The sequence below is a fragment of the Pygocentrus nattereri genome, chromosome 5 (genome assembly GCF_015220715.1).
Source record: "Pygocentrus nattereri isolate fPygNat1 chromosome 5, fPygNat1.pri, whole genome shotgun sequence".
Taxonomy (NCBI): Eukaryota; Metazoa; Chordata; class Actinopteri; order Characiformes; family Serrasalmidae; genus Pygocentrus; species Pygocentrus nattereri.
Window position 1 is genome coordinate 17,848,791 of NC_051215.1, and position 16,003 is coordinate 17,864,793.

Here is a 16,003-nt window from a genome sequence, read left to right on the forward strand (position 1 = left end):
TTATAGCTGCTTGGGGACAACAGAGAGGAAATATAACCAGGTTTATGAAGTCAGTCAAATGTGCAGGGACATTTTACAATAAAATATGAATTTGATGTCTTTTCCCAAGGTGCAAAACATAATCATATATATTTTGTAAAGATTGTGACTGCCTTTCTCTTTCTCTAGTTTAAGGCTGTTTTGTGTTCTGTTTTTCTCCTGCTACTGATCACCCACAGCTCCCTGAACAGGTCATTATTGTAACTATTTCTCTCACACACACACGCTCATTCTATAGCATTTGTTATTGTGTGTGTGTGTCTACATATATTAGTTAACACATCCTCTTTGTTATCACCCAATTTTTATTATTATTAGAAAAAAGACTCCAAAGATGGTTTCCAGACAACTATGTATTTTCACTATACTGCCGGTTGGCAGTACCGGTTTGGCAGTTGAAACCAGTAAAGCTCAAATAAAAAGGACGAAAATGAAAGGCTCGTTAACCCCCTCTTTGAACACCTACCTATATTGGACTCCTGCCAGCTTCAGCAGTCTTCTGGAGGCGGTCATCTCTGGAGTGTCGTGATATTTATCTGACAGGTAAATGACCTCCTTTATACCTGTAGAGGACAGAGATGAAGAACAACGGAAGTTAGAGGGATACACACCCACACCAAAAAAAGAGAAAAGCTCCTACAGGTACAAACAAAGTACGCAAGTGTGTGTTTGTTGCAAAAGGAGAGACAACTTGTGGCATGTTTTTTTTAATAAAAAATAAAAAAAAACCCTGAATAATCTATGTATCTACACTCACCTGCCACTTTATTAGGTACTTGCTAGTAAAAGGTTGCCTTCAGAACTTAATTTATACACACACACACACACACACACACACACACACACACACACACATTTTCTGAACTGAAGCCCACTGACAAAAAGAAACATACAATAGAAGATACCAGGCAAATTATTTAATCATTCAACCGTTTTGATGTAAAGAAAATCAAGAGTGTTTTGGTGCAAAATGTGCCTTTCTAGAAATTTTACTTTAACTTTTGCTCTGGGGGCCTCATATTTCTCTTAATCATCTTTGATTGGACATGATTTTGAAAGGCACACACCTCTCTATATGAGGTCTCACAGTTGCCAATGGATATCAGAGCAAAAACCATGAGGAGGAAAAAACTGCCTGTAGAGTTCAGAGACAGGACTGTGTGAAGACACAGATCTGGAGAAGGCTAAAAAAAAGTTCTGCTGCTCTGAAAGTTCCCAAAAGCACATTGAGGGCACATAATTCTTAAATGGAAGAAGTTTGGAACAACCAGGACTCTTCCTAGAGCTGGCCGCCCCACCAAACTAAGAAATCGGGGGAGATGGTTTTGGTAAGCAAGGTGACAAAGAACCCAAAGGTTACTCTGGCTGAGCTGCAACGATGCTGTGTGCAGATGGGAGAAACTTCCAGAAAGTCAACCATCACTGCAGCACTCTGCCAATCTGGGCTTTATGACAGAGTGGCCAGACAGAAGCCTCTCCTCAGTAAAAGACACATGAAAGCCTGCCTGGAGTTTGCACCTAAAGGACTCCCAGACTGTGAGAAACATGACACTCTTTAATTTTTTGGCCTCAATTGTAAGTGTCGTGTCTGGAGGAAACCAGGCACTGCTCATCACCTACCCTATACCATCCCCTACAGTGAAGCACAGTAGTGGCAGAATCATGCTGTGGGGTTGCTTTTCAGCAGGTCAGACAGGGAGACTGATCAGGGTTGAGGGAAACCTGAATGGAGCAAAGTACAGAGATATTCTAAATGAAAACCTGCTCCAGTGCACTTGGGACCTCAGGCTGGACTGCACAACAAGACAATGACCCAAAGCCACACAGCCAACACATCACAGAACTGGCTAGGGACAACTCTATAAAATGTCCAGACTTGAACCCAATCAAACATCTCTGGAGAGACCTGAAAATGGCTGCCACCGACAGTCCCCATCCAACCTGGCAGAGCCTGAGATGATGGGATATGCAGAGAAGAACGGACCAAAATCCCAAAATCCATGTGTGTGCTAACCTTGTGGCATCTTAAGAAAACTGGAGGCTGTAATCGCTGCCAAAGGTGCTTCAACTAAATACTGAGTAAAGGGTCTGAATACTTGCATCAATGCAATATTTTAGTTTTTCCTTTTCAATAAATTTGCAAAAAAATGTCTAACATTCTGTTTTCACTTTGCCATTATGGTGTATTGAGGGCAGAATAAAAAACAATTTTTTGCTCATCTTAGCACAAGGCCGCAATATTAGAAAACATGAAAAAAGGAAAAGGTTTCCGAATATGCACGCACTCACACAAACACACGCACACGCATTATATGAACAAAAGTATTAGGACACCCCATTCTAAATTCACAGGCATTAATATGGAGTTATAACAGCTTTAACAGCCTCCACTCTTCTGGGAATCTTTCTACAAGATTTTGGAGTGTGTCTAGGAAATTTTGCCCACTTATTCAGAAGAGCATTTGTGAGGTCTAGACTAGTGGGCCTGGCTCGTAATCTCCATTCCAGTTCACCCCAAAAGTGTCTGATGGGGTTGAGGTGACAGCTCTGTGTCCAAAAAAAAGATGTAATTACACTTTTGCAAGATCGTCTCCAAATCCCTAAATCGTGAATAGAATAAAAGAAGGTCTTCCAGAGAACGTTTTCTGGTTACAGCAATTACCTTTATCTATTAAAATCTTGCTTAATTTATCCAAGGCTTCTTCCAAGTTTCTATCAGACCTCTAAAAGAGAATAAAAGTCTACATGCTCATAACATACTCAAACACTTATAAGTAATATTAATTTTAAGTGCAGACAGAACACACTAGCTATTAATCCAGCTGCAGAACCCATCTTCTCCAAGACCACATTTTCACTTTATTAAGATAATGATACGATTTAATATTTAATCATCATTTCACTCAGACCAACTGTTTTCCATCATGTTTTCCAGCTACAATCTCAAAAAATTAAATACTTAAGCAACCTCTTGACTTTATTCACTTTTATGTAATTTATTCGCTTTTATGTAATTTATTCAGCAAATGTGCTTTCATTTATATTTTGTCACTGATTTTTTGAGTGTAACTTCTCTTTAGAAATGAATTAACTGAATATAAACATGTTTATTAACAAAACGGTCCAAAGCTCAAAAAATGTATGTGCTCAAACAAAACACAAATGGAAGATATTAGAGATGCGGTGGTGGTATAAGATGCTAAAATCCCCATGCATTTGCTGGGTATGTGAAGATCCGGAGCAGAGCCCAGTTCAAAGCAGAATTGTTTTGGGATATCGTTCCTCCAGAACATTATGTAAATTAGCCTGTGTGCATTTACTACTTTATTTTATGTGAGGTTTTACACATCAATGAAACCTCTCAGCAATTCAGCTACAGTATGTTAATTGCCATGACTTATAAACATAGTAATAAAAAGTAATAGAAACTGAAAAAAAGGTTAAAAACAAAAGTCTTAATCTCCCCCAAATGTCCTGCTGAAACAGAAATGTTATAGCTAGAGTTTTTATGTTTTAAAAGATAAAGATCAGTCATTCAGTGAAACTCTTTTTGCTTAAAACCAAAAAATGAAACAAACATTTACATCTCAATGATAACAATACAGCATTCCATCTTGGTCATTTATGTCCTGATAAACAATGTTAGAGGTCTGCAAGGTTCTACACTATTTTGTGCACACACACATGCACTCTAAGCTGCTTATCTTTCTGGAGGGAGCTGGAGCCTATGCCAGCAGTCATTGGGCAGAAGGCACCATTTTGTAAATTCAGGTATAATACACATACTTTGGGCTCTCAAACGAGCAATTTTTGATGTGCACTGTAAAAACTGATGCAAATGTTTAAAAGCAAGTAAATTGGCTGACCTAATTTTTTGTATTTTATTGTACTTCAAAAATGAGTCAACCTGAATGCAATGGATGGATGGACAGATGAATGGATGGACAGATGAATGGATAAAGAGTTGTAAAGGTAGACATATACAAAGAGACTGATACGCAGACACAGACAGAGAGACATAGATGGAGGGAAAGATAGGTAGACAGACTGTAGTAGAGGTATAGATAGATGGACAGAGTGGTAGGACAACAGACAGACAGAGGGATAAAGAAATAGGTAGCTAGACAGACAGCTGTAGAAGGATAGAGAGATAACAGATAGTGGTATGACCGATAGAAAGATCAATACAGTGTTTTGCTTTGTAAGCACTGAAATAAATACATAAACAAAGAAATACAAATGATGTGGATGGGCGGGGCAACAGCCTCCTATCAACACATCTGAATACCATGTGTGTCATAATTCACCATAACCCCACCCCCTTTTCAAGCTAACCAAAAACCACTCTGTTTGATGGATTTTCACCCAATCTGGCAACACTGTACTGGGTGATTTCTAGTCTAGCCTTTACTACTGAATTAGTTTAATTCTTTTATTCTTTCTATAACACATTACATTTTTCCATTTATGTATCTAAACTCCACTACACTGAAAAAGCACAAAAGAAGAAGTGACACTCATCACAGGTCAGTAGGGACTTTGGAACAAAAAACTGGAGATGGCATTTTTTTCGTTCCCAGAACAATCTCCAGAGACATGGTGGTGACACTCCTCCTCAGTCCCTCAGATAACAGCCAGTGGAAGTGACAAGATGGCAGTGAGTAGGAAAAAAAACATGGTGCAGTTAATTCCTGAGGGAGGGAAGAAACCCTCCAGCAAGCCTGAGAACCGTGTAGCAGAAGCATAGAGCCTTCCACGCTAACAGCACAGATAGAATCTGCCAGAAGGGAGAAGATTTCATGCCATTTTGCTCAGGGACAAAGATGAAGAAAAGCGTGTAACTAAAACCTCACTAAGTTGGAACAGAATTCACTGCTGTACAGCTAAGTAATCTAAAGCTGAAGTATTGAGTTCAGCTTTGTTTATGTAGCGCCTTTTCAAACATGCTTTGTCCCAAAGCAGCTTTCCAGAAACACAGGTCAGGACTTGACCGATACATCGTTACACTCTGCAGATGCATCACATATCACAACATAATGTTGTAAATGTTATAACATTACAAGGAAGAGTAAGGGTATGATTAATTTTTGATCAAAACAAAAAAAAAAACATTGGAAATGTTCATCATTATCATTGACAATATTCACTTAATTTAGGCCCCAATCCAGCCCTTGACAGCCTATCACAGAAGGCTGCAACATACAAACAACATAGGAGCATTGAACCTCAAGGAGAGTGGGGGCCAAAGTCGAACAGTTTAATAATTTCCCTCCTGTGGCACACTAACCAAAGCAAGTAATTACCTGATGAGTTGAATCAGGTGTGCTAGAGTAAAAAGTCAGAAAACTGTGTTTAATGTTTCATTGCGTGCTGCAAGCATACTGACCAATTTTGGATAAATGAAGATCTTCACACAATTTAACAACCGTAAATCATTTTGATACAAGGTAATGCAGGGCCATCTTTAAACACATTAGTGTTTAAACACAAGATGTTTTAGGACATTGCAAGGCACATTTCAATTGCAGAATATATAATATGTAAACATAGAAACCAAGCCAATAGAATGGAGCCATTGTGACAACAGGAATGATTCAGAGGAGCTGGCCAAAAGGAAAGCAGCCATCTTATTAGTTCCCTGAGGTGCTAATTAACTGATATTAGAATTCCATTTTTGAGCTTTAACAGGGTATACACCTGCAATCAAAACCGCTTCACTGGGAACTAAAACACAAGATGACCCCAGGCTCAGACTCACAGGTGGTAGGAAGGGCCATTAGGAGTGAATTAGAAAATTACTGCTCCTTTTGAAGCCATAAAAATTTCCACCACAGACTCATAGAATTCAATAAAAGGTATAAATTCTAAGCGTATAACCACAACCCCATTTCCAAAAACGTTAGGATGGCACAGAATGTAGATAAAAATATGATGCAATGATATGCAAATCATGTAAACCATATTTTTAAAGGAAAATATTGCAAAAACTAATCAAATTTTGAAACTGAGAAATTTTATTGTTTTTTGAAAAAATATGCACCCATTTTGAATTTGATGCCAACAACACTTAAATCTACATACCTCAGTTTGACCAGAAGACCTTGAATCTCGAAACGTTCCCTGCTCCCCAAATAGCGCACTACGTAGGAATTTAAATACTGTCTACTGCACACAAACAGTGCAAAATATTATCAAAACAACCATTTGAGAAACTGCCACATCCATACTCAACAAACAATGTACTATTTGACCGCTGAGGCTAGAATTTTTAAAACATCCATAGCCAACTATTTAGGTAGTAGCGAGCAATTGAAGATTCAGCTAATGAGAAATGGGAAGCAATATTGAAATCAACTATGGATTAAATATTAAAATGTTGATTAGCTGGGCATACTGGGAAATATAGATGCACATCTCTCAATAAATAATAACCATCAAGTATTCAACCAAGCCACAGTATAATAGTACTTTATATTTGTGCGTGATGCAGCTGATACAAATAATAATATCTATAATTTACCTCACTGGGGCGTCAATGATGCAAATACAAAAACACATGAAAATCTACAATGTGAACTAATTTTTGCATCAAAAACAGAGACATAACTTGATTTTTTGAGGAAAAACTGGCAGGGGGAATAAAAAAGAAAGTAAAATATATGAGAGCAAGAGAAGAGACAGAACAAATGACAAAAGAAATAGTACAAAAAGACAGAATAATAGAAAAAGGAAAGAGAGAAATAACAGAAAAATTAAAAAACAGAAAGGAAGAGGGAATGAGCAAGAGAAAATAAAGGAGAGAATCAAGATGCAGAAAGAAAAGGGGAGAGAGAATCCAAGAGAAGCCAGGAAGTGAACAAAAGAAATAAAGCAAAAAAGGGAAGAGAGAAAATAGCAGGAAAAGAGTAATGAAAGAAAGTGAAAAAAAGTAAAGACGGGGGAAGAGAGAAGGTACAAGAGAGAGACAGGGAGAACATGAGTAAAACACAGAGTCAGTCAGAGCATTATACTGGAGCGTAGTAACAAGTGAAAAGAAAAGGAGAGAAGCCAGTGAAGAGAACAGAGAATTTGTGAGAAGAGTTTGTTTGTGAGAGACTTTGCAGGAAAAACAGAGAGAAGTAAGACAGAGCGAGAATAACAGTAGAACAGAAGAGGAAAACATGTCACCATGTATAACAGCAGAAGGCGGGGAGGGTGGGAGAGAAGCAAGCAAGAACACTCAAAACAGACAGAGACTCTGTGTGTGTGTGTATATAGTGGGGTGTGTGTGTGTGTGTGTGTGTGTGTGTGTGTGTGTGTGTGTGTGTGTGCGCGCATAGTGGGGTGGGTGGGCGGGCATAGGACCCCTGCTAAGCTCGCCCCACAGCAGGGCTCCTCTCACCATGGAAATTCTCTCTTTCATCTCCTCTCTCTCCCTCTCATCATTCATGTGCATGTATATACATGCATGTAAGGCTCAGCAGCTGCCAACAATGCCACTCAAAACAACAGAAAGCAGCACAGCAAATGTTCAGCGTCAGAGAATAGTGACAAAACACTTCCCTTTGATTCTCAGTTATCGGCGACTCAAAAGACATTTCATTTTGTGGACCATGGCCTATAATCTTTGTAGATCTTCCCTTGAATCTAGACAAGACCAAAAAAATGGTTGTTGATCCAAGGAGGAAGCAGGAGCTGCACACACCCTTGTACATTGGTGAGACTGAGATGGATAGGGTGAAAACATTCAAATTCCTCAGCATCCACATCAGTGAGGATCTCACCTGGTCTCACAACACACACCTCGTCATCAGGAAGTCCTAGCAGCGACTGTACTTTCTGAGAAGACTGAGGAAATTTGGCATGCACCTTCTACAGGAGTAAGATCGAGAGTGTTTTCACCAGCTCCATCATGGTCTGGTATGGAAACTGCACTGCTCAGGCCTGGAAGGATCTCCAGCATGTGATCAAAACTGCACAGTCCATTTCAGGAGCAGCCTTCCCCTCACTACAGGACATTTATCATGCCAGGGTCATCAGGAGGGCCCACATCATCATCAGGGACAGTACACACTGCTCAGTGTCTGCTCAGAGTGTGGCATGTTTAGCTTAACGCCCTTTTCCGCCTCTAGTGATAGCGATAGCGTTTGTACTAAGTGCCAGCTAGTTAGCTGTTTGGTGGAGAAGGTCGACCAGTTAGAAGTGCGTATCCGGGGATTATTAAGGGATAGGCAGCCAGAGGCAGCGTTAGCAGCCCCCGGTACCCTAGGGAGAGTTAGCACCCCTTCGACTCCGGCGTCAGAGCCCTCACAGCGGGGCGAATGGGTGACGACTCGGCGGTCTAGCCGGAAAGCTAAGGCTAACGCTAACGCTGAGGCCAAAGCTAGCCCACCGGAACACCACGCTCCTCCCATTCGCGTGTCAAACAGGTTTGCCCCGCTCAGTGAAGCACCCTCTGTGAAGCCTGTTAAAAGCACTCTGGTCATAGGAGACTCGATTGTTCGACACGTGAAGTTAGCTACTCCGTTAGGGGCGCCAGCGGTTACAGTTAGATGCTTATCGGGAGCCAGAGCGCCGGACATTAGTGGCAACCTTAGATTAGCTGATAGGAGATATTCGAGGATAGTTATTCATGTAGGGGCCAATGATATCCGTCTGCGGCAGTCTGAGGTAACTAAGGCTAATATTAGAGAGGTGGTTAAACAGGCCCAGATGATGTCCGATGCCGTAATCTGCTCTGGCCCCATCCCAATGCGGCGCGGCGCTGAGGCCTACAGCAGGCTTACGGCGTTAAACCGCTGGATGTCCAAGTGGTGTTCCGAAAATCAAGTGGGCTTTATAGATAATTGGTTACGATTTGAGGGCAAGCCTGGTCTTATAGGTAGGGATGGTGTCCACCCCACGCGGGAGGGTGCTGCCTTACTTTCGTGCAGCATAGCACATAGTCTTTTAGTTAGTCGGCAGAGTAGTGTAAACCGCTGCTGACAATCCAGAGCCGGGACCAGGCCGCAGACAGACAGGCTAAACCGACCGTCTGCGATCCGCCTTGAGGCGTCACCCAAGATTAACCTTATTGTGTCTTTGCCCCGAATTAAAACTAAATTTAATCACAGAAAAACTCAGTTAGTCCGCTTAAATAACCTTATCAACATATATCCATGTTATGATGATGGCACTAAGACCTTCAATCTAAAACTTGGACTACTTAATATAAGATCATTAAACTCTAAAGCAGTCGTCGTAAATGAAATTATAAGCGATCATAAATTTGACTTTTTTTGTCTTACTGAAACGTGGGTTAGACCAGATGAATATTTAGCGTTAAATGAAGCCACGCCTGTAGGCTATAATTATGCACATAGGCCAAGACTAACAGGCAAGGGAGGTGGAGTCTGTGTAATATACCAAAATACTCTCGATATTAGTCAGAAACAATGCGACACTTTTACTTCCTTTGAGGTCCTCTCTATTCACGTCACAAATCCGGTCACAAAAAAGAAGGCGTTTTCATTATTTAACATTTACAGACCACCAGGGCCATACTCTGAATTTATAAAAGAATTTAGTGACTTCGCTGCAAACCTGGCTGTGTGTAATGATAAAGTAATAATTGTAGGAGATTTTAATATTCACTTTGAGAAGGTAGACGACCCATTAAAAAGGGCATTTACCTCAATCCTAGACTCTGTTGGTTTTACCCAAAATGTAACAGGGCCAACACACTACTGTAGTCATACGTTAGATTTAGTTTTGACACGAGGTCTTAACATAGACAAGCTTAATATCTTACCGCAAACCACAGCGATCTCCGACCATTACTTAATTTCATATGAGCTACGATTTAGCCATAATATATATACGTCCCCTCGTTATTCAACAAAGCGCACAATAAAACCATCTACCGCCCTACAATTTATAGAAAATCTCCCAGAGTTATCAACCCCAGTCTCCACTCCATCAGATCCAATTGAACTAGATTTACTAACCGATTATTTAGAAAATACCTTACGATCCACCTTAGAAAATGTGGCCCCACTTAAAATAAAAAGAATAAGGCAGAAAAAGTTCGCCCCGTGGTACAACGATAAAACCCGGACCTTAAAACAAACAGCTCGGAAATTAGAGCGGAAATGGCGTCATACCAAACTAGAAGTGTTCCACACTGCCTGGAAGGACAGCCTTATAGAGTATAGAAATGCTCTCACTGAAGCTCGCTCAGCATATCTGGCCTTGCTGATCGAGAATAATAAGTATAATCCTAGAGTTCTGTTTAATGTGATTTCCCAAATCACACAAAATCAGGCAGGTAATGAACCAGAAATCCCAGCAACTCTCACCAGTGAAGTTTTTATGGACTTCTTTAATAATAAAATTGATAATATTAGACAACAAATTCAACCCACAGTATCAAATTCAAATGCAGCTTTGCTGCCATCTGACTTGGCTGATATAGAACAAAACACAGCTGTAGAAAAGAGTCTGGAAACCTTTCACCCCCTCCCACAGCTAGAGCTAGAGAAGATTATCTCTTCTGCAAATTGCACAACCTGCACACTCGATGCATTTCCATCAAAATTACTCAAAGAAGTACTGCCAGTTATTATAAACCCTATCTCAACTATTGTAAACTCATCCCTTAGTCTGGGCCATGTACCCAAAGCTTTTAAACTAGCAGTTATCAAACCCCTGATCAAGAAACCAAATCTTGATGTCGCCGTTTTGTCCAATTACAGGCCTGTTTCTAATTTACCGTTTATATCTAAGATCTTAGAAAAAGCTGTGGCCCAACAACTTAGTTCATATCTACACAAGAACCATATATATGAAAAATTCCAGTCTGGATTCAGGCCACACCATAGCACTGAGACGGCTCTAGTTAAGATAACTAATGATCTTCTTCTTGCCTCTGATCAAGGTTACATATCTCTCTTAGTGCTACTTGACCTTAGCGCGGCTTTCGATACAATAGACCACAATATTCTCTTAGAAAGGTTAGAAAACATGGTTGGAGACACAGGGACAGCCCTATCATGGTTCAGATCTTACCTATCAGAACGTTATCAGTTTGTTAGGGTAAACAATTTATCTTCCAATTATTCAAAAGTGAGATTTGGAATTCCGCAGGGGTCTATATTAGGACCATTACTATTTACACTATACATGTTACCGTTATGCACAGTTATAAGTAATCATGGCGTAAACTTTCATTGTTATGCAGACGATACTCAACTGTACATATCAGCCAAGCCTGATGACCAACACAGGTTAAAGAAAATGGAGGACTGTGTAAAAGACGTGAAAGGCTGGATGTCACGCAACTTCCTCCTATTAAACAGTAACAAAACGGAGGTTCTCCTTCTGGGTCCAAAATTAGCAAGAAGTAAATCACCAGATTTAATCTTAAATCTCGCCGACTTTCCAGCCACACCTGGCTCAGCAGCAAAAAATCTCGGCGTTATAATAGATTCAGATTTATCATTCGATCAACACATAGGCAGCATCACTAGGACAGCTTTTCTACATCTTCGCAACATCGCCAAGATCAGAAATGCCCTGTCCCTGCGTGATGCAGAAACACTAGTACACGCCTTTATTACTTCCAGGCTAGACTACTGTAACGCGCTACTCTCAGGATGTACGAGCAGGAATTTAAACAAACTCCAACTAGTCCAAAACGCCGAGCCAGGGTCCTCACTAAAACTAGAAAATTTGAGCATATTAGTCCAGCGCTATCATCACTTCATTGGCTACCTATTAAATTCCGTATTGATTATAAAATCCTTTTACTGACTTATAAAGCCCTACATGGTCTTGCTCCTGAATACCTGCAAGACCTTATTTCTCATTATGAGCCATCACGACCACTCAGATCCCAGAGCGCTGGCTTATTAATAGTTCCTAGAATTCAGAAGGTTTCAGCTGGGGGAAGAGCTTTTTCTTATAAAGCCCCCAAACTCTGGAATGATCTTCCAGAAACTGTTCGGGACTCAGACACAGTCTCAATCTTTAAGACTAGGCTGAAAACACACTTGTTCAGTTTAGCTTTTGGTAGGTAATGTTCCCCCCTAGATAAAGGCAGCAGATCCAGGGGTCCATGGACACAGGGAATTATAGTAAACTGAGACGCTGGTGCTGTCGTCCCGCTGCTCGCACGCGGTCACTCATGTTTGTGGACGGTGGAGTGGAGGGATGCCGAACTGTTTCAGAGTGCTGCCGTGTCTGTGTGTCCTTCCGGTTCTCTCCTTTTAGTTAAGCTGTCATAGTCAGATCTGCCGGAGTCATTAGCCACACTCTGTAAATGTTTACATTCCCTGTTTATATACAAACGGATAGAACAAAACTAATCCCATTTACCTGCTTTTTTTTCCGAGTATACAACTGCCCACATGTCCGGCTGGACACTGAAGGACGACTGACTGCCGAGCCCCCCTGCTACCCACTTCAGACCAGCTGCCCACGCCTACCACCATCCACCTTGGATGAGCTGCCCACCCTACCCTGATGTTCTCATAGACTCCTAGATATTCCTAATATCAATATTACTGCTGTTAATATTAGTAGTATAATCACTTGTAGGTAGTTTGACCAGAGGAGGATGGGTCCCCCCTGGTGAGCCTGGTTCCTCCCAAGGTTTCTTCCTCAGTTCTGAGGGAGTTTTTCCTTGCCACTGTTGCCCCTGGCTTGCCCACTGGGGGGTTTCTGAACATTCTGTACATTCTTTCAGTCCTGTGGAAACTTTGTCTTTTCTGAAATCCTGTAAAGCTGCTTTGTGACAACATCCATTGTAAAAAGCGCTATACAAATAAATTTGATTTGATTTGATTTGATACACACCCCCAGCACAGACTCTTCACACTCCTACCTTAAGGCAGACGTTACAGGAGTGTGAAGTCCAGGACTACAAGACTGACCAACAGTTTCTATTCACAGGCCATCGGGCTGGTGAATACCTCACTTACTACCTCTTCCCCCCTCCCACTCTGAACTGGCTTAACCTTGGACTCAATAACTGCACCTTACCTACACTGTACTGCTGCTGTTAGATCAATACTGTTTACATCCATTAGCTGCACAGAACAATATTGTTTACTGTTTACATCTATTACTTGCAGAGAACAATACTGTTTACTGTTTACATCTGTTACTTGATGCACTTTATGAACAACTGCTCTACATATTTGCACATTTGCAAGCTCTACATATTGCACATATGCACGTGTAACTCATTTTATTTAAATTTTCATACTGTACATTTTTACTTTTATTTTTTACTACTGTTTGAGTTATTCTATTTTCTTTTTTTTATTCTCTTAAGATTATATTTGGTGAATGGAGGAACAGCAAAGTATTTCATTGTACAGTGTAACTGCCTGTTCTGCTGTGCATATGACAATAAAACTTGAATCTTGAATGTCTTGAATCTACACCTAGGGCCTCACCAATATATAGTGTGGCTGATGTATTTAAGTTAAACTGTATTCCTGTATTCCAGGTTCTTCATTATACACGTTCATAAGTGTACAGTAAGAACGTAAGTTAGGCAAATTCATCTGAACTATGATTGACTGTCATTATTGGGTGATTAATTGTTAACCCCATAATAACCCCTATGAAAAGACGAAAACAGGACTTGTGTACCCTGCCCGGAACAGGGTTACCGGGGCCCCACCTTGGAGCCAGGCCTGGGGGAGGGGCTCGCCAGCGAGCGTCTGGTGGCCGGGCATTTACTCATGGTTGCCCGGCCGGGCCCAGTCCGAAGGAGTTACATGAGTCCCCCTTCCCATCGACCCACCACCAATGGGAGGGGCAGTAGTAGGGGTTCGGTGCTTTGTGGATCGGGCAGTGTCCGAAGGCGTGGGCCTTGGCATTCTGATCCTCGGTTGCTGAAACTGGCTTTTGGAACATTTGGAACTTGGAACGTTACCTCACTGGCGGGGAAAGGAGCCTGAGTTGGTGCGCGAGGTTGAGAGATACCGGCTAGATATAGTCAGGCTCACCTCAATACACAGCTTGGGCTCTGGGTCCAATCTCCTTGAGAGGGGCTGGACTTTATTCTTTTCTGGAGTTGCCCATGGTGAGAGGCGGCAGGCAGGTGACCAAGTCGGCTCCGTAAAGATTCTGGCAAACCGTCAGGCGACTCAGAAGGGGAAAAGCAGTGTGCCACTAGCACTGTATATAGTGGAGATGGTGTGCTGCTGACTTCGACTGAAGACGTCATTGGGCGGTGGAAGGAATACTTTGATACTTTCTCAATCCCACCGACACGTTCTCCAGTCAGGAGGCAGAGTCTGGGGACATGGGAATAGGCTTGTCCATTACTGATGCTGAAGTTGCTAAGGTAGTTAAGAAGCTCCTTGGTGGCAAGGCTCCAGGGGTGGATGAGATCCGCCCTGAGTTCCTCAAGGCTCTGGATGTTGTGGGGCTGTTTTGGCTGACACGCCTTTTCAACATTGCGTGGACATCGGGGGCGGTGTAACTGGATTGGTAGACTGAGGTGGTGGTAGCTCTTTTTAAAAAAAAAGGGGACCGGAGGATGTGTTCCAACTACAGAGGAATCACACTCCTCAGCCTCCCTGGTAAGGTCTATGCTGGGGTACTGGAGAAGAGAGTCCGGCTTGCAGTTGAACCTCGGATCCAGGAGGAGCAGTGCGGGTTCTGCCCTGGTTGTGGAACACTGGACCAACTCTTCACCCTCTCCAGGATTCTGGTGGGTTCATGGGAGTTTGCCCAACCAGTCCACATGTGCTTTGTGGACCTGGAGAAGGCATTCGACTGTGTTCCCCGGGGTATTCTGTGGGAGGTGCTTCGGGACTACGAGGTACAAGGCTCTTTGCTACGAGCCATTCAGGCCCTGTACCATCAAAGCATGAGTTTGGTTCGCATAGCCGGCAGTAAGTCAGACTCGTTCCCAGTGAGAGTTGGACTCCATCAGAGCTGCCCTTTGTCACCGATTCTATTCAGAATTTTTATGGATAGAATTTCTAGGTGCAGTCAGGGGATGGAGGGTGTCTGGTTTGGTGACCTCAGGGTTACATCGCTGCTGTTTGCAGATGATGTGGTCCTATTGGGGACATCGGGCCGCGAACTTCAGCTTTCGCTGGATCGGTTTGCAGCCGAGTGTGAAGTGGCCGGGATGACAGGTGGATTGGTGCTGGGTCAGCAGTGATGCGGGCTCTTTACCGGTCTGTTGTGGTAAAGAAAGAGCTGAGCCATAAGGCAAGGCTCTCGATTTACTGGTTGATCTACGTTCCCACCTATGGTCATGAGCTTTGGATAATGACCGAAAGAATAAGATCGCGAATACAAGCGACCGAAATGAGTTTCCTCCGCAGGGTGTCTGGACTCTCCCTTAGAGATAGGGTGAGAAGTTCGGTCATCCGGGAGGGACTCCGAGTAGAGCCGCTGCTTCTTCACATCGAGAGGAGCCAGCTGAGGTGGTTCGGGCATCTGGTTTGGATGCCTCCTGGACGCCTCACTTGGGAGGTGTCACAGGCAAGTCCACCTGGGAGGAGACCCCGGGGACACTCTGCCGTGACCATATTGCCCAGCTGGCCTGGGAGCGCCTCGGAATCCCCCTTGGAGAGCTAGTAGAAGTGGCTGGGGAAAGGGAGGTTTGGGCCTCATTGCTTAGGATGCTGCCCCTGCGACCCGAACCCCCGGAGAAGCGGACGATGATGGATGGATGGATGGATGGATGGATGGATGGATGGATTGATTGTTAACTGGCAAGTGTAAAATCAAGGATGTGCCCCCAGTTCTGAAATCTGATTAGCTGGGCTAAAGACGTCTCTGAAACAAACAGCTCGAAACCGTATTAAATATACCCTATGTAAGACCCCAGTTTTGTTTAAAACTGATGGGCTGAAACGTTCATGACGATGATACCAGAAATTAAAAAGCTGATGAAATGATTGGAATTTACAAAGATCAGCCACTTTATCAAATACACCTCCTTTTATCTACACTCTTCATTTCATCAGGTCCA

At 42.5% G+C, this 16,003-nt stretch overlaps 1 protein-coding gene across 1 annotated transcript in view; it reads right to left on the reverse strand.

Moving 5' to 3' along the window:
• dctd (dCMP deaminase) overlaps positions 1 to 16,003 on the reverse strand; it is a 52,481-nt gene that overhangs the window by 18,933 nt on the left and 17,545 nt on the right. The window contains exon 5 of the mRNA XM_037538346.1: positions 506 to 602. Coding sequence (XP_037394243.1) covers positions 506 to 602 — 97 coding nt within the window. The remainder of the gene's footprint in view (positions 1 to 505; positions 603 to 16,003) is intronic.